The sequence below is a fragment of the Platichthys flesus genome, chromosome 15 (assembly GCF_949316205.1).
Source record: "Platichthys flesus chromosome 15, fPlaFle2.1, whole genome shotgun sequence".
Classification (NCBI taxonomy): Eukaryota; Metazoa; Chordata; class Actinopteri; order Pleuronectiformes; family Pleuronectidae; genus Platichthys; species Platichthys flesus.
In genome coordinates this window covers 22,001,248-22,021,692 of record NC_084959.1, presented here as the reverse complement: position 1 = coordinate 22,021,692, position 20,445 = coordinate 22,001,248, and the positions used below count along the sequence as shown (strand labels likewise).

The 20,445-nt window shown below is 38.9% G+C and overlaps 1 protein-coding gene across 5 annotated transcripts in view; it reads left to right on the top strand.

The window, feature by feature from the left end:
* ntm (neurotrimin) overlaps positions 1-20,445 on the top strand; it is a 376,487-nt gene that overhangs the window by 328,160 nt on the left and 27,882 nt on the right. For all 5 annotated transcript variants that reach the window (XM_062406741.1, XM_062406744.1, XM_062406742.1 and 2 more), the window contains 2 exons: positions 5,760-5,992; positions 19,777-19,902. In XM_062406741.1, the coding sequence (XP_062262725.1) occupies positions 5,760-5,992; positions 19,777-19,902 (359 nt within the window). The remainder of the gene's footprint in view (positions 1-5,759; positions 5,993-19,776; positions 19,903-20,445) is intronic.

Below are 20,445 nucleotides of genomic sequence, written 5' to 3'. Positions count from 1 at the left end.
GCTGTTACTGAACTAGAAATGTTGTCTTCTGAGGCTTGGTAAGGTTAGATTATCAAGGAACCCCACTGAAGGTAGTATAAAGATCACACATTCCTTTTAAATTATGAGAGTTATTAGTTTATAGTTTATAGAGAAATAAACAGTAGTACTAGCTGTATGTGTCCAGTTTTGCTCAGAGTGCATCTTTCCACATAAGCTCCCAGAGCAAGTTATGTGAGTCTCCCGTTTTACCTTGTTATTCTCACATTAAAGCATTTGATGGTCATCTGTAAAAACATCAGATTTCAAGAGTGTCTTGGTTATTGGTCATTTAAAAAATCTTAAATCACTACGTAACATCCTTTCAGACAAAGATACAAATGAAGGTTGAAGAACTGCTGACAGTTTACAGTAGCTGTGGATCTTCCTGATAAAAAGAAGCTCAAGTTTAGACGATCAACCCTCAGATACAAGCCATATAAGTGGACATCAGGCACACTTTCTATTCATACTAAAAATAGTTGTAATGAATGTAGTTTGGATAAATGTAGGCACAGAAAGTACTAGCAAAACACAGTGGTTTAGAAATAAGTTCTTTGTCAGTCTTTATAATGTATACACCTGAAGTTCTTTGTGCTTCTATCACAATTAGATCGACAAAAAAAACAATTATTTGTATCCTTTTGTGGAGCAATGTCCTGCAACTTTTTAAGCTGTTTTTCATCATATTTGGCTAGGGATTTTATGAAAGTGCAGTTGTTGCTTCATCCATTTATTTTGATAGGGACATTAAAAAAAAGCCTCAGTGCATCGACAACATGGCTACCGACTGGGGAGGCTCGCTGTTGCTGTAGATGTTGTAGGAAGCAGCAGTTCAGGTGCATGTGAGTCATTAGAAAGTAATGTTAATCTCTTCAGTGACAGAATGTTGACAGGGATGAAGGTTGTATTCCTGAAAGCAAAGCTACTGATGATATTGCAGTAAATATTAGCTCAACTGATCCACAGTGCAAACATATTCCCCTGGTGACATCTAATTGCAGAGAAACAAGTATCATGTATTTTTTATGTTCTGCACATTACTGTCAGAAAACATGGGAGGTGGAGAGAGGAGAAGCTGTTTGCTTACGGAATGCACTTTCATCGCCCAATCTGACATATCTCTTCTTCCCTTCCTCCTCTCCCTCTTTTGATAAGACAGACATTGTATTTTGATTTGATTTTTCCTTTTTTTTGCCATCTGTGCAGAGGTGATAAAAAAGAATAACTGGTATGTTAAATATTTATCCCTCCTTGTTGCTCTCTTGGGGGATGAAGCTAGTGAGGCTTATAGGTTCTATAACATCCAGAGTCAAACCAGATTTTCTGTTCACTACAACAACACATTTCAAATATATATATATTTATTGAGGGTCAATCCTGCTTTTACCATCACACTGGATGGTAAAAGAATAAGTATTAAAATCCCCACAGACATGTCAATAAGAATACCTGCATATAAAGACTGAGAAACTTTACCATTGCACTGCAAACCAGAGGCAGTGTATCTTTACTCTCTCTTTCCTCCTCATTTAATGACCATCGGGAGACCAGCAACTGCAATTTTAGGTCTTAATGACTTGTTTTGTACTCTTTCATCGTGCTCAAAGAGGCAGCACTCCCACTCACTCAACACGACTGCACAGAGTTTCTCATGAATTGGAAATTGGAAGACGGTGTAAACACGGTGCCTGAATACCCTTAACTGTATCACTGACCCTCTCAAATTAAACAGGAACCCCTGAGGGCAGCGTTTCTGTAGGAGGCACTGACCATGGCCTTTACTTTGAAGACTGAAAAGTAAACAGGGGTTCTTTAAAATTCATACAATCTTGATTTTCTTTATTTAAAGGTTGTCCCTGGTTCCGTTGCACGGCAGCTCTTTTCAGATGTGCATCTCTCTGAATGGTTGGAACAAGTTGACCTCAGGAGATATTTTATACTTCACAGTATGGTCTTTTGAAAATGGCTTCAATGTGGTGCTGGTGTTAGCAGACCTATAACATTTTGAAAAGTTGCCACGGTCAAACTGAGCACTTATTTGCTTCCTAATAAAAGTGTTAGGGTCGATGTGGAGGAAAAAGAGGAACGAAAGAAAATACAAAATAAATGATATTATTTTATATATAATTCATCTATACTGTAAGATTGAATATCAATGTGATGTGATATTGGATAATCTAGAAGTCCATATGTCTGACAGATGAACTGACAGACCTCTTTTCACATAGCACCAAAGCAATCATTTATTAAGCAGCCCTTTTTCAAACTTGTTGAAACATAGTAGTTTCTCTGAGAGTGGAAGTCCTTGTCCATTCATATATATTTTGAGGTGAAAATGTTTTTCACGTTTCATACATTAGTGAGCAGAATGTCTAAAAGTCAGAGCCACAATAGACATTATGCAACTTTTTTTTGTACCGCGTAGCGCTAACTAACATGACGAACATTACATGAACCATTGCCTCTTCACTTAAACAGCTGTGTTGCCGTGAATAATGAATGATAAGTAAATGGAATAAATGCAATGGCCATATGCTACATCATGAAACATGTCCGTAGAGTAACGAAACCCCATGGCCTACACAGTCCATTAAAGCATTCATGCAGCAAAGTGCTCACAGTCTGTCGGCTGCAGAGAGACAGCTGAAATCCTGACTTGTGGCTGTGTAAGACTCAAAATGGAAACCCGTGTTTCACTGAGCTCTCGGATTGAAACCACAGTCGACTGGTGTCTCAATATACTAAAACGTTGCAGTGCACTTCCACATCCCTGCAGGTGTTAAAGCACTCAAGGGCACATCTCCCCACACTGTAAAATATAATATAAAATAAATATAATAGATTGGACTGACGTTGTAAAAGACTTTGCAAACGCAGAGCCTCTAAACATAATAATGAGTCAAAGTAAATTGTTTGTGTGATTTTAACAACATTAGCACTTGGCATATTTTAATGTAGCCCATTTGAATAAAGTGGGAAGAAACTCAATAAAGAAGAGTTCCATGAACTTAATTTATTGTGCTGTGCCTGTAAGAAAATGAAAACTGTTAAACTCATAATAAAATGTAATACTGAAATTGACTTTCATTCCAGGGTCTACTCAGGTTAGAACTACAGCGGAGCGATCATTTCATGAGAAGCTGTATTTTCAGTTGGTAAACACTGTTGTATGGACCGAACCTCAGGGATGTTACGATCCATTCTGCACTACACTGAAAAAAAGGAAAAGGTTTACCAACTGAAAACTCCAATTGCTTATACAAATTAATTAAGTTTGTTCAAAATGGATTTTATCAAGTTTTATTTACACATTCAACTTTTGGGAAAAAACAATCCTTTTCATTGTAGTTTTTTTTTTAAGCAGGTAAACTGGTTTCTTTTGTAAGTGTGAAAAGTGAGGCTGTTTTCTAATAAGCTAGATCTAACACTGTCACGCACCATGGCGATTATAATAATAACACGTTAATACATTTGAAGAATTAAGGTAAACATAATTTTTATTGTGCTCGAAATTGAGAACTCTTGAGTTGTTGTGTTTAATTGGATCCTGTTTCCTGTGTGTTTTAGCACAAAGGTGGGGAAATGACATGTGCTTCCACAAGAATCCAAGACGGTTTCTCTTTATGTATTATGAAAACACGTCTCTTCAGGTAATGGCTTAAGAAGGACACAGAGGCTGACAGAGTAGATGGGCCACTCACCAAATAGCCTTTTTGTTGGATATCCTCCAAGAAATGTTCCATCCTTCAATTTGTAAATGCAGGCATTTGTCCTTAAAAGTCTGCAGGTGACCTTAAAATCATCATACATATCAAGTCTTTCAGACCTGCCAAGTGGTATAATTTTAATTTGAAAGTAAAGTTACAGGGAAAGCACCCCTGCTGTTGTTGGTGTTATTTATAAAGGTTAACATGTATCAGTGTGGCTGCTCTGCTAAATACATTTACAGCTCAGAAATGAATTTACTGTTGCCATGAAAAAATAAAAACACCACATTGAATTGACTTTATCATAGAATATTGATAACCTTACCATATTGCAAGCACTTTGATCCATTTTATCTGAAAGCCATTGCCCCTGTGTATTGACCACACACACACACACACACACACACACACACACACAGACCCACAACTTCTGTCCTCTTTCCCCACCATAGCACCACAAATGCCCCAAGGATGCCATTGACCCTACTGCGGCTGCTGAAGTGGAAGTGACTGATGTTGTAACAAAAGCTGTGACAGCGTAAATGGAGCTGAGAGTCTTTCAGCTCCAGAGCGTTGATCTTACATTGCCACCACTCTAAACTGTTTAGATGTAGAAATCCTGTGTGCTTCTGCCCATTGGTAGATTAACCTACCGAAGGTTAAATAAACCCAGATGATAAACACCACTTGGCAGCTAAAAAGTACACAGTTGTACAAAGTATAAATGTCTTCCTCTACTGGCAAACTCGCTTGTAAATAATGCTTTTTTTTGTATTATATTTTATTTATAAGTTTTTCTCCCTGCTGCCCTGCAGGTACATTCCCAGTGGAATCTAAAGATTTTTGAGAAAGTAACATATAGCAGCTGTGTTGCTCTGTGGAATCAGTCAAAGATCTGTGACCCAGCTCGTGAAGTGAAAGCTGCATTCTGTGACTGCTGAAACCAATTTGTTGTGATGCAGCAGAGCATAGCAGCACAGTTTCAGCTCATTGTCTCACTTAGTTTGAAACATGTGTGTGGGCAGATGAACAAAAAAAACAACAGATGACTGATCGAGAGCCATAATTGTTGAGTGTACCTGTTTACTGTCCTAACTGAAATATTACAAGCAAGACGTTAACATGACTGATAAATGCTCAAAAGCCATTAGTATTCCCTTTGTAATGCTGTATAGCCTAATATCTATGTGCATTAGATACTCCTCCTTTTTTTTTAAAACCCACAGAAGTAAAGTTTTGCTACCGGTGATATATAATGTCTTTAAAAAAGCAATGGTGGTGAGGTACCTGATAATGTCCCTAGGCGGTGGTGAAGGTGAAAATGACCCAGGGCCAATTCTCTACACTGCTCTCTGTCAAACCTTTGGCCTTTCTAAGTGCGGGTGAGATTTTAGAGCAGCGGTGGAAACCATGTGCAGTGGAAAACCATACTTCATCGACTGGTTTAACTAATTAGTTTCTCCTATGTGGTTGAGGGTTTGCTCATCAGTGGGATGAGTGTCCACCCCCGGCGAACAGAAAAGAAACAAATCACTCAGGAGGATGCGATGAATAATAAAGAGTCCTTGTGTCCACCCAGCTGTCACTTGAACAGAAACACTTTAGTGCTATTTAAACCACCCCCACCATATAAATGAGCTGGACTGAATCAAAGTAACACCTGTCTGTTTAACACAATAAGGTTCAACTGCACCAGAAGCTTCAGCCCCTGAAATGTTCATGCATTCTAGTCGACACCGATCTGAGAATTTCAACACAAACAGAACATTACATCCTCAATGAAGGATGATTTACTGCAGGACTGCTGATCGACTGCATTATGTTAAGCTAGGTGTTCCTAATAAACTGCGGGGTAAAGTTTGCATATATAATGGAGGAGTTGTAGTAAATATTATGTTTGAAAAACATTTCAATATTTTACTTTGCCTGTTTCTTAGTGTATGTTCAATGTACATTTCTCTCACGTCTATATGTACCTGTAGTTTTAAAATAAAAAGGCCAACTTTCAACATTATTTTCTTTCCTTCACAGGTGTGCACAGGGGGACGTTGTCACACACACAGCATGGCTTAACCGGTCGAGTATACTGTACGCTGGGGAAGACAAATGGTCTGTGGATCCCCGGGTGAGTCTGGTGACCCTTAATCAAGAGGAGTTTACCATCAAGATTGAAAACGTGGATATGACGGATGAGGGGCAGTATGTGTGCGCAGTCCAGACAAGCAGTCGACCAAGAACTACCTCAGTGCATGTCCTTGTCCAAGGTAACCCATACGCTTCTCTCCTTCTGCTCCTAACATCCAAAATACCAGTTGTAATACATTTAACAAAACGTTGGTTTTAATTCAGTCTCAGCTGGGCCCGTTGTCTAATAAAACATCCTCTGATCTCACTGAGGTAGTGATCTATTTATGCACATGTATATTCTAAACAGTATGGTTTCATATCACGTGATTTCCACTGCATGATTGATGACTGTTGTTCCTGAGCACCAGCACATGAGGGCATAAGTGAACAAACCCGAGAGGAAAGACAGGCTGTCTTTCTGGAATCTCATCTCTTCATTCATTGCTCCACTGGAGCAATTAGAGGGTAAATGCCTTGCTCAAGGAGAGGTAGTGGAGTGCGTTCTTCATTGACTACGATAGAGGAGGTTCATGGGGGAATACCATATGGTAATGATGCTGTGGATAAAATTATGTGTGGACTAGTAATAGTGTCCTCGCAGAGATGCAGGGCACAGAGGCTCATGTCTGAAGGCTCAGAGTGCTTCGCTGAAGAGCGAGAGTGGCTGGTGCAGACAATGGGGTCACTGCTGGTCAAAACTAAGCTTTGACCTGCGGCTCAACCTTTGTCTTCATTAGAGTAGGCTACTAACAGTGTTGTAAGGCTAAAGACCGTCTAATAGTGTTAATAATACTCCTACAAAGCCTTGAAGTACTGAAGTCTTTCTTCTACTCGCAAGTTATTTTTTTTTAAATATAAAGACGTTGTATCCAGTGTTGGTAGCATTAAAATAAATAAACAGCACATATTGAATCTCACTAAACTAATGTTCATTTCGATTCCATCTATCATGTTTTATATACCTGACATTTGGATTTCAAGGTACAATATATGGCATGGACAAAAATATTGGGGCTTCTGATGAAACTCATCAGCTTCTAGATTCAAGATAAGTACAATTAATTTACAATTGTGTAAAATATTTTGCTGTGTGTGTCTCTGGGTTTAATGTTCCACACAGTTTGCTAAATATTGCATATTGTTTGTGAAAGAGAGAGTTGTAGGAATTATTTACTTCATTGGTCCATTTTCTGGGCAAACTGTTCCATGAAGGTTTGATGGCGTCGTCTGCATTAATATCAGGACGCATATCAGCCACTTAAGAACTGTCCGATGTTTTCTTATCATCCACACTTGGCTGCTTTTAAATGTATGAAGTGCCTCATTCTCCTCTTCGTGAAGACAGACATCTCTAATGCTGCCCAATATGATTTCCTTCAGAACATTTTTCTTCCGATTCCATTGCGGCGCTGCACACATTTCAGGAACCCTGTGCCATGTGCAGCACTTTAACATAACATGTTTCTTCCTGGACTAAAAATCGTGACTTTATCAAAAGATCTCTCTTCTTTTTTTTTTCATTTGTCCAAACGACATTCTCCCAGAAGCCCTGTGGCTTGTGGCTCCTCGATCGGGCCCTCTTCCATGGAGCCCACTTTGATTCAGAAAGCAGTGTACGATGTTACTAGACACTGTTGTACCTTGATCTTGGAGGTCACCTTGAATCTTTTTTGAAGATTTTCTTGGTTCTTTTCTCAGCATTCTACCCGTCCTTGTTTTCAGGACTGACTCTGTCATGTGGACGTTGAACGTCTCAATAGTATAAATAGCTATAGTCACATGAACATCAAGCTGCTCAGTGAGGGTTTTGTTGCCTTTACCTTGACGATGCCTGGCAACTATTTTCTACTTTATCTCCCACAGCTCTCTTTTTTTCACATCTCATTTTTTCTTGTGCTGCACACGATACTGAGCACTTTTCTTTATTTAAAAAGGCGGATTTAAATGTTGAATCCACCTCTGATGCTAAATAAAGAATTAGACTGTTGAAAACACCTCTGATGCTAAATAAAGACAGTTTGCTTGTGAACAACATCCACTTACTTATCCCCACTTCTAAGGGTAACATATCACTCTAGACCATTTTCAATCTTTCTAGAACAACAAAGATTCAGCTCTTTCCTTAGGTACATGCGTGCATGATATGCATTTATTTCCTTTGTTGTAGGTTTCAGGACTTGATCTTTATAGTTTATCTCTTAAGTCCTGTAAGTTCTTACAGGAAGCTGACGAAATGTTTTCATCAATATTAGGCTAGGAAAACCTCACTGAATAGGAGTGTAGATGGTGGCACTTGAACTGTGAATTCATATATTTAACCTGGAATAACGTCATGCCATTATTTGCAGTAATTTATCAGACATTTGTGGTTTGACTCTAGTCATTCAGCTGCCATTCTATCGGATAAAAGAAAGTAAGAGGGAATGCATCAAAGTTTTACATATTTTTCCATTTCAATTCTTTTCAAAATTCCTTGACATATAATTTATACATGCAAATGAGGAGCTGATAATATACTTTGTCAATATACTGTAACCGACATTTGGTGTCATTAGTTAAGTGGTAATTCCCAGTCATTGTCATTTGGTTGTTGTTATTGTGAAGTGCTGTGTATGCAGGGGGATTTAATTATCTTCAAATGCAGACTCTAACAAAATCACTGTATTTATGTATGAATCATCATTTTAAGCAATAATTTTGTTGCTGCCACTGCTGCAGTTTTTTTTGCTGTTGAAGAGTGACAATTAATTGACTGCTCTAATTAAAATTCCTACGAAACTGGCTTCATATAAAGGACAACAATGTCAAGTTTGGTGAAGGGGATCGGCACCCCATGGTGTTGGATGTGGTTTGAGCTGATGTCAAACGGCAGCATCAGATAATTAGTCCCTAGATCTATACGCAAGTCAACATTAAACATCCATTTGAGTTTATCCATGGAATATAACCCCACTGGCTATGGCAGATATAGGTTTTACTCTCTGAAATTGCTCTGCTACCCATTAAGTTTGGTACATATAACAGCATCCACAGGATTTATCCCAGTGACAGTAACAGCAGGTCAGAGCATTCATGCAAGTGTATTTCCCATTGTGTTTCATAGACCATCATTGTTTTGCCTCCATAGACAAGATACGATTAAGGTCACTTTCATTTTAAGGCTGTTACAGATCATCTCCTTAGATTGCACTGACGATAAACTGATGTCTGTTGGTTTCTTGTCTGTAAAATCAGATGCTGGATGTTTCGCCTGCATGCATACTTCCCTCACATGATCTTATATTATTATACACGCCACTTTTTAATGTCAACCAAATATACACAAGCTTAAATAGTTTTATGAAATGTGTGCAATCTGAGACTAGTATATACTGTATGGTATGTAGTTCCCGTAAACCAAAAGCCTTAATATAGTTTTCCTTTGCTGAAACACATTATTGATTCAAAGTGTTACAGTTTCATGAAACTTCATGAGTGTGTCTGAGAGTATGAGCCAGCCAAATCAAATCAAATCAAATCAAAGTTTATTGTCACATGCACCAATGACAGCGTCATCGGAGCAGTGAAATTCTTATGACATGGCAGGCAAACATCTACGCAGTAGGCGACTTTACAAAATGAAAAAAAAATAACATACTATGCAACATAACATATAACATAACATTGTAACATATAACATATAACACAGTCAAGTGAATATTAAATTAATATGAATATATGTATAACATATTACATAGTCAAATTAAAGTCAAAGTTAAATGAAGCAGCAGTTTACAGGGTGAAGGTGGGGGAATATTAAATAAAATATTATAAATATATGTATAACATATAACATAGTCAAATAAATTCAAATGAAGCAACAGTTTTCAGGGTGAAGAAGTGGGGAATATTAAATATAAAATAATATGAATATATGTATAACATATAACATAGTCAAATAAATTCAAATGAAGCAACAGTTTTCAGGGTGAAGTGGGGAATATTAAATAAGATAAGTATATGTGAAGTAAGTGTATTTCTGTCAGACAACTCACTTTTGATCATGTAATATATTTATTACAACAGATTTAGTGTTTGGCGTCTAGGCTCCAACTTAATCACTCCCCCACATGATTACACAGGAATGATGGGAGTGATGAGCAAATACTTGTAACCCCCCCGTTGGAGCCTACAGGTGGATGCTGGGCCTACAGGTGGATGCTGGGGTGGTGGAGGGACTGAAGCAACAGGTAGCAATACTGCAGCAGCAGTGCGAGCAAGAGGGGTTGATGGGAAATGTCTCTCTGGTTAAATAGACCACCTGATAAGGTGGGTGTGTATTATAGATGGTTGTGGAGATTGAGGTATGTCACATGATGTATGTCACATGATGTATGCCACGTGATGTATGTCACGTGATGTATGTCACGTGATTGGCGCAGTGCAGCTCGAGTTGCCTGCCAGAACTAGCTCGCAGGCGTCGCCATATTTGTATGATTCGGGAGCAGAATGTACATGGTGACTATTCAGAGGATAGAAAAAAAACAACATGCTATCTATCATAACATATAACATCACATCGTAACATATAATGTAGTCAAGTGAAGCAGTAGTTTACAGGGTGAATGGAATATTAAATTAAATAATATGAATATGAATATATGTATAAATATAACATAGTCAAGTCAAAGTCAAATGAAGTAGCAGTTTACAGGGTGAAGGAGTGGGTAATATTAAATTAAATGAAATAATATGAATATAGGTATTACATAGGCAGATAAAAGTCCAAATGAAGCAGCAGTTTACATGGTGAAGAAGTGGGGAATATTAAATAAAATGAATATATGTGGAGTAAGTGTATTTGTATCAGTGTGGGAGCAGAATGTACATGGTGACTGTTAAGGGGCTCAATGTTGATTGTTCAGAAGCCTGATGGCCTGGGGGTAGAAGCTGTTTGTGAGTCTGGTAGTCCGTGCTCGGATGCTCCGTTAACGTCTGCCAGACGGCAACAGTGTGAGAAGTCCACAGCCTGAATGGCTGTGGTCCTTGATGATCTTCCGTGCTTTTCTCAGACATCTTGTATTGTAGATGAGTTGCACGGAAGGGAGATAGCAGCCGATGATGCGCTCCGCTGTCTTATCCGCTGATTTAAATATTTGTTTGTTTAGCTGTAGTTTTAATATTAGCTGCCAAGGGTCCAAGCAATGATAGGAGTCTGACTTCTAGCTGGACTGTACCGAAGATCATTCAATTCTGAGACTCTCTTATGTCTATTTACATGCAGACACTTATTAATGTTTGTTTTCTAGAAATACTCCTACATTGGGATTTGAATGAACTGAAAACACTATTGAAAATAAGATTCTACAATCCATATGGGGGATGAAATATGTTTTTACAATACAGCCTGCTAGATGACTTGGGGCAGTTTTTGAAGCAATGCAGTACTTTCTCCGAGAAGATGGGAGGTATCACCTCTATTAAAAGGAAATTTGACCACACAAAACCAATCTGATGGCTCAGCAACACATATTCACACAAAGAGTTGTCTGTGCACAAACATTAAGAAGCAGATAGGAAAGGAATTGGAAAACTCAATGCCCACTAACCCTAAAGAAAATAAAGATGCAAAGGAAAATGGCAAAATAGGTTTGATTTCAAAGTATTTAGCTCTAGTTTAAAGCTCACAGTACACAGCCTGCATCTGCATACACACGTTTGTCAGTCTCCCATCTGTCCATTTTCAGTGACACGTATCCTTTAAGGGTTGCTGCCAACAGAGATTTTATTGTAAATAGAAATATTCCTGCCAAAATGTATACACATTTCAAAACCTGACACTTTGTATTCTGTAATTCTGAAACATTGTTTTTATTTCATGAACAGAGTTTTGCCTTGGCCTCTGGTTCCACAGATAAGTAGAAGCAACACTGACACAATTGCCGTATGCCTTTGTCATTGAGGAAGGGTAAACGGGGATCAAGCTGACATCCAATCTATTATACATGGAGATTTTGTCTAACAAACAAGTCTGACGAAAAGCTAAAACAAGAGAAATGGCAGTGGTGACACTGTTGATACGCTTAAGTTGATCATCCTGAAATGTTAAAATAGAGATCTGTCCTTGTTACTTTGAAATGGCAATGATAAAAAGATTGCCTGGACAGATCTGTCAAAGATAGATAAAATAACAAAAACAATCATCATCGAGAAAAAGCTTTAATAACTGAGTTTTCTATTAAAGAAAATTCAAAAAACATTGTCACAGTCATTGTACTCAGCCATCATCTGAATCTTCAGATGTTTTTCTGGGGCTGGTGCTGTATCTTTGGGTCTTGTACAGGAGAGAGGGGAGGATGGAGCAAGGATGTTAACAGGTGAGAGGTGTGGCATCAGTATTAATGGAAGTGTTATACTGAGCATTTGTGGTGAAGAAGAACTGAGCCAGAAGGAAAAGCTTTCAATTTACCAGTTGATATACGTTCCGACCCTCACCTATGGCCACAGGCTTTGAGAAGGGAAGGAAAGCATTACATCTGGAATTAAATAGGTAGTCTGTGCTCAGCCTTAGAGATAGATAGAGTAAAGGGTGGTAGATATGATGATACTTTGTAATGAGAGGAGCCAGTTGGGGTTTAATTGGGATGCCTCCTGGGCACCTTCCATTGGACCTTTTCGGGAACCTGGGATGAATGCAGGATTTTCTGGGGGGATTATGTATCCAATCTGGTTGGGGGACACCTTGGGATCCCAGAGGAGCGATGCTGGGTAGAGGGAAGTCTAGAACGCCCAGCTCAGTTCCACAGTATGTCAAACACTACATTGATGTCATGGCGGTAAAATGTGCAGTTGTAGTAGTAACACTGCACAACAATCCAAATTCACATAATCACAGAAAGGACATGTAGTCTCTTTTCAAAACAAGAAGGTTAAGGCAGGAACTGAGGGGCTTTGACACAAGCATCATTAACTTATTGATGGATAAGTAAAATTAGGTAATTTCTCCATTTACATAATGAAGTCAAAAGAGAGTCAAGTATTTATTTATGAAGCCTCATTGTTGATAGTTGATGCAGAGCTTATTTTAGTCTTTTTATAAGTAAAATTAGGGAAATTTACATTTATTAATCAACTAAGATCTATATACAAATATAAAGTAATAAATACATGTGCAAGAAAATATACTACTGACCAAATTTACACAAATGTAACGAAACAAATATAATAATTTATTTTATTACTGTAACAAACTACTGTTTTTTAAGCCTCGGCTGGGAACAGCCAGTGGCTAATTCTCTCAGATTTCGAACAAACATTCGTGTGAGCTTGGATTTCATTTTGGAAGCCCAAGGACAAGGGTCAAGGCCACTGAAAATTCCACTTTTGTAGTGCTTCTACACGTTAATTTGGGCATGTCTACCGTCCCAAAAACTCTGGAAAAAAACAACTCCCGTGATTTGTTGTGGTTCCTCTATGTCAGAAGTGATACGCTAGATGGCGTCGAATGGTATTACGACAGAAAAATACGTCAGTCTCGCTACATGGCCTTGGACCACCCCCCCACCATCATCTCACCGGCTCCGGGGAGAGATGGCCCAGTGTAGCCGACACTGTGCATTAGGGTGAAGCTCGGATCCTGCGGAAAGTGTTTAGTGTCCCGGGGGTCTCCGCCTCGACGATCAGCATGTTTATGCGGCCACTTAGATGTCTGAGGGGTAGCAGCAGCGAGCTAACGCTAGCTTGAAGCAAGCGTTAGCTCACTGCTGCTACCACACTACGCAAGGGCAGCTTACTGGGAGCATTGGAGACTTCCCTGCGGTGTAGGCGGCTCAAGGTAAGCAGCGAGTTAACACGCGGCAAAAGCGGTGGGAGGAGCAGCGGTGACACGGTGCGATCCGGCGATGTTAGCTGATCCCAGCTGCTATGTCATCGCATCAGCAGATCCGCCGCTGCCTCGAACGTCCCCGCTTCACACCGTGTCACCGCCACTTCCCCGGCTACACCGCAGGGAAGTCTCCAATGCTCCCAGTGAGCTGCCCTCGCGTAGATCATGATCAAGATCAAGATTATGAATCAATGGACTTAAGTGGAGGAGTAATCCTCTGTCAAGTGACACTTTTGGGAACAGGTGCAATTATCTCACCAGATTCAGAGATTCTCTGTGTTTGTTGGAAGGAATCAAGATTTTCAGATCTATAGAGCATTCTTATCATCAACATGTGCTATGAAAATATTGTTCACACGCTCTGAATAGGATTCCATGGGAGACAGTATGGTTCTGGATATAGTTCATAAAGCCTAATCTGGGTCCTGTACAATGTGACATTAAGATGACACTGACAGAGATTTTTTTATCATCGGAAAACTTATTCAATAATATGAATACAGCAGCAGAAATCTATTGCAATGAGCAGGATTTGACTCTTACCATTAACATCTGAAATTATTCTCTTTAAATACCACTATAGTGCCATGTGTACAGTGAAAGTAGAATTGAAAATGTGGTCTTCTTCTTAAAATAATTTTAGTATTTCATTTAAACGATTAAATTAAATAAATTTAGATGGTGTTGTTTTAAGAATGTTTATATGTGTGACTCCCCCTATGACTAATATAACTGATCTTCTGAATCTCTCCTCCCACTAGGCAGCATCACATGACTTCGTATTACCAAACTGGCTGAGACAATGACATAACCTCAATAAAAATGTTTTCAGACAGAGCTCACAGTACTCTTGATTATGCTAATTAAAGCTATACTATCACGGCAAACAAGTTGTACTTAAGAAGCTATGAAGCTAAAAATAATATTAAGCTCTAGAATCCCCATTTTTGACATTCTCGTGCAATCATCCTGTACGACTGAACTTTACTGAAATAGCTATTTACTGTAGAAACAAATTTTTTTCCTGTAGTGTAATGTGTATATTGTGTACATATTCTATATTTTTCTCTTTTTTATTCTGTGGACTTCTTTTGTATTTTTTTCTCTTGCCTACCTCATTCAGACTTGTCTGCTGCTGTAACAAGGGGATTTCCCCATTGTGGGATCATTTCAGTTTTATCTTATCTTATCTTAAACCAAGAAACAGAAAATGTAAACACCCTTAAACTTATATCCTTGCCAATAAACAATTCATAGGGGGAATGGTGTGCCGTTCCTTTTAAAACAAGTACAGCACGAGAGTACTGTCGGTGCAGAAAGAGTATTTGTATGTGTAGGTGAACATCCTATTGCTAGTGATGTTAACTAAATCTCTCTCTCTCTCTCTCTCTCTCTCTCTCTCTCTCTCTCTCTCTCCACAAACACACAGCATTTCTGTCACAGTCAGATGGCTCAGCTGCAATAGGATAAATCCTGCTGGAATTGATAGCCGCTGGACATGAAGATTTTACCATCTTCTGCAGTCGGGCAGGACTCAGTAGACACTGGTTTTACTGTGTGCGTTTAGTTTTTTACTACAGGCGGTGCCTTCCCCCACCCAACAAACTTGACCGATTAGCTCCAAAGGTTTATCATCTGGAGATACACTCCCAAATACCATTCACACCAAGTTTGGTGAAAATCTCTACTTCCATTGTTGAGTTATTCTGCTGGCATGCACATACTCACACACATAGACACAGACAGGGGTGAAAACAAAACACAGAGCTCGCAGAGTAATGAAGCATGGATAAGCACAAGAGTCTACAAAAAAATCCCCCAGTTTAAAAATCTATCTATGCACAGTGTTAATCTTTAGACATCTAGTTACAACACCACATTATAACAACTAACTAGGGTTGATAATGAATAATCGAATATTTGATTATTCTTCATTAAGAATTAATTCGAATAAAAATCCAAGCCTAATGAATAATCATTTTAGTCCCGCATATTATGAGAACAGCATTTTCCGGTATCTTGCGCGAGCGTGACTTCCTACAGCAGATGAGTGTAACAGGTGCTAAATCCCTGTCAGATATCTTAACGGATTATTAGTTCAGGTCAGTGATGTGTACATCTAAAGAAGATATGTCTTCACTCTAACCGCCCCATCCCTTCCCGTAAACTCACAGACCAGGGTTCCTTAACTGAAAAATAAACACATTTGTTTATTGTATACATTAGGGCTGCTCGATTAATCGAAATATAATTGTGATTTCGATTATGGGGTCAAACGATCTCCAAACTACTATAATCGAGTTGAAATGATTATTTGCCATTTTTTTCAAAAGAGAGTCGAAATTCAGTCCTTCCCCCAAAGCATCTAACACGGCTGACTGGCTCTCACTCTCAAGCAGCTGTAAAGTGAACGAGGCGAGTTGTGTGTGTGATGACCTGTGGTATTTAAAAAACAGCGCGAGTGGAAAATGGCAGAGGGAGGGCAGCCCCGCTCGATTGACAAATCGAACCCCCCCCCACCACCACCCCTCTCTTTCTCTCTCTGTCTGTGTGCTTGTAGTGGGGGGACAGATGGGGACATTTACCGGAACTGGAAGTGACTGGTACTTCCGGCTACAGTCATTTAAAGAATAAAGCATAGAATTCAGAATAAGGGCACATATTAATAATCGTTTGAATAATCGTGATTTTGATTATTAAACTAATTCCTACTGAATTATAACTACAGACAAAATGGAAATAGCTAAGTTGGGGGTATAGTATAGCAGGCTACAACCACAACATATATATATATGCATTACCACCATTTAAGTTGATATGAAAAATTTGTAGCAGTTACAGCGCAGCATGATCATTCATTTGGAGTTTGCTTCTGGCTAGCTGATGAAATTTTGGTCTGTACCAACTCCTGGTAAATATCTGGTGTGTCTCACTGCGTAGTGTTCACCAGCCAATCTCTCACTGCTGTGTGCTGCTGAGAAAACCAGACAAGTCATGTTGTCGACTGGAGAGCCACTGTGACCAGGAGCAATTCTGTTTGCCATAAACACTGGTTTCACATTGTGATTTAATCATTGTGAATTATATTCACTTTTTTAACAGTGGTTCTTGTAAAATAGCTTCCATGAAAAAGCATCCCAATGCAGAGTTCACATAGTGGAATATATGATAATAATATACTGCCTCAAAGAATATGAAGTTACATCTTTTATTTGTGCAGCTCTTGTCTGTTTTGTCACCTTTCCTTAGTTTTATATGACCAGCGAAATAATCAGCCGAAGCAGACTTTTTCTTTGATGTTACAGAAAGGGAAAGTGCCATATAGCCAGTGGATTTATATAACAATGTTAAGATGTGGTTAACAGAAACATGAGACAATATGCACATTCATTTTTTTTTTTTAAGTATCTAAAAGACAATATCAATGACAGAAAAGGTAATCATAAGATTGGTTAATTCTATGATGTAAATGAGCTGTCCGTTTTATCAGACCTGAAATATTCAGGCGGATTCTTCAATTGGTGGGATCAGAGAAACAGAAAGGTGCCTCATTTTACTTAGTTTTGATTCTGAGAAGATTAAAGTTGTCCCAGATGACTTCAGGGGTCTGGATGCATCACAACTAACAAGCAGATCAGAGTTGTATTTGGGTCAGAGACCATTTAGTGCTTCATATGCTAGTAATAGGATTTTTTTAAATCCTTTGACACAGATGGAGCTGGTGCAGTGACTTAAGAACCAGCATGATGTGCTCTGATTTCTTAGTGTTAGAGAAGCCTCTGGATGAGCTGCAGCTTACTGGTTGATTTTCACTAAAACCTGTAAAGACACTGTTACAAAACTCTCTACTGCTGATCTGTATTTTAGACAGACATTAGGGAGATTTTTTAATTATGTGGCTTGTAACGTTTATGTCAGAGCCCATAACCAAGCCAAGGTTTCTGACTTGATTAGTCGATTTAAGTGTGTAGCCAAGGTGAGAACCGATTTGATGTGTTTAGTTGTAGAAACTAAAAGGAATCACAGAACAGGTTCCTCATCAGTTGTGTGCTGTCAGGGCCAACAAGGCAAACAGTGATTGATCTGTTCAAGCTAAAGATGGTCCACAAGTAGACAATGACAAAGTCTAGGTGTCTCTCTGGACAACATTCTGTCCCAACAAGGGTCTAATTTTGTAATTTACTGCCCACTTGTGGTGACAGTCTATTGTTTCTGGAAGCCAGTTTGATTCCCAGACTTTACATTTAGTGTTTTTTTTTTATTTCATGTGGCCAAGTTATATTCACAAATTCTGAGGCCTTTTGTTTTTTTTACTTGTGAAATTTGTAGATAAAACCTATATTTCTGAAGGTTGACTGACTACAGCTAGCTACAGACCAGTGTGCTTGACATACACAGATGCATGTGGGGTTATACAATTACTGCTGCAGTATTTTCTTCCAAGGTGTTAAGATGCAGCAGCAGCAGGTAAACTAGGACATTAAACTGGTTCATAATCTCTCTCTCATGAAATCTGCAGTAAGTTTGAGAAGTTTAAGAGAGAATAGTTTTACACAATTTGAGGAGCTGCTTCAAGAGATAGTGTGTAAGTCATATGTGTATTAAAGTAAGAAAGAGAACGGGTGTGTGATGCTGGAGCAGAGTTACAGCAGCATTAAAGTTTGCAATATAACAGCGCAATGTGCAGTTTAGACTATCTACCAGTAAATAAAGGCTGCCACGGCTCAGGACCCAAACAGAGTCACTACTGTCAGATACCCTGGTCTGTCTCACTGCTGCCTCTGTTTAAGGATGAGAGGATGAGATATCTCTGTCGTTAACACTCCCAGATGCTGGTCAATCCACACACGTCTGCATGTGGTAGACGTGCCCCTTTTTTTCACCCCTGCTCCCTCGAAAGTCTGTGCAAACCATTGAGCTTCATGGTAGCCAGTCATGAATGACAAGCAGTGCTGGTTAACCATTCATGGAGTTCATTTCCACCGGAGTAAGGCAGGAAAGAACACATTGTATCTCACTCTCTCTGTGCCTGCTGCATTCAAAGCTCAGTAACACATCTTTACTTGTCCATAGAAAATCACGACCTTCTGTCATGAGTGAATTACACATGACAGCCATTCAATTCCCAAATAAACATAATTTCCCTTTATGGATTTCTGTGCTGCAAAAAGAGGTTATTAAGTTTTTGTGATTTAAATCTTTTGTTGTATTTTTTATCTGCTCTGTTGTAACTGTAGCGCTTTTCTTTATGTTCAGGAACAACCGCTCTGGTCAGGTGCTTCCATTATTCATCAGAAACTGCTTTGCACTTGTCAGTGGGGGGTGGGACAGGGATTTTCTCACAAATGAACACTTTTTTTCTCAATGTACAAAGTTTTACACGCCACCAAAATATGAATCACACCCCCTCTAAAACTCTCATACACGGTTCCTCCTGCAAACAATTAAATAATTTGAAATTACAACATATTATAAAGTATAAGTACAAATCATTCAAACATGATATAAATCACATATGACATCAGCAGTGATATCAAATGAAGACAGATGTCAAATCTAATGACCAAATGTTACTAGAAGCAGGGAATCAAATGAAGCTCATGATCCAACACACATGGTGCATGCACGATTAGGTCTCTGCATCTCAGCTTCATAAAAAAGTCCCCAGACGCATTGCTCAAAGGGTTGCATCTTGTCTCCCAATTATTTATGTGTTTTGGTGTTATATGTCATAAATTGATCCTAGAGTCAGCTCCTATTCCCATTAAGCCAGGTGTGCTTACACCTACACACGACTTTGTCAGTCTGAAACTAGCAAAGACAATTGCATTGTGCTTGTTACTCAGTGGATATAAGAAAGAGAGTAGGTCCAGTGTAAGAGATGCCATGCCTGCAGTACAATACATAATCTACCATGAGGATATGAACATATGAAAATAACTTGATATGCATATTTCAATTAGTGTTGTTGATAATTATCTGTCCAAGAAATCTAACACTTTTTAACAGATATGGATATAATCTTATTTTGAGATTGTTTTTTTCATTTTCTTTCAGTACCACCGAAAATCATCAACCTGTCAAGAGACCTTGTGGTGAATGAAGGCTCCAACGTCACCCTTATGTGCCAAGCCAGCGGTAAACCAGAGCCTTCAATCAGCTGGAAACTTGTCTCCTCATCAGGTGACTTGCTTGTCTTTAAATAAGTGCATTACCTACTCTGTATCATATTTCCTGTGCTTCCTGTTTAATTTTTCTTTTTTTTCCACCATCCTTCTCTCTGCCTCACTCTGTTTTCCCGTCACCCCTCTGTGTTTATCGCCCCATCTTTGACTTTGTTTGACCCCTGGTGGATTTCTCACTTCACTTATTACCCATCATTACCTGTTTTCCAGATCATCATTACGACGTAATTGTTCACAGGAAAATAAACTGGCCCTGTTGTAATTGGACTAATTAATTAGGATAATTGGATGGATGTAAATGTTGTGGAGGCACTTTGAATGACAGGATTAATGCAGAGGACATTTAACACTGTGTGAAGCATTATGCAAGGACAAGCGAGTCAGGTTTGTCACATTGTTTATGATCAGAGGATTTATTCTCGTATTCTTTCAAGGAGACAGAAGGAAATCGAGTTTTAGTTGCTATTTATGTTCCCCTGAGTCAAAGCTTCACTTAACAAGCCAAGAAGCCTGCATTCGTAACGAGCTGCATTTAAAAGCC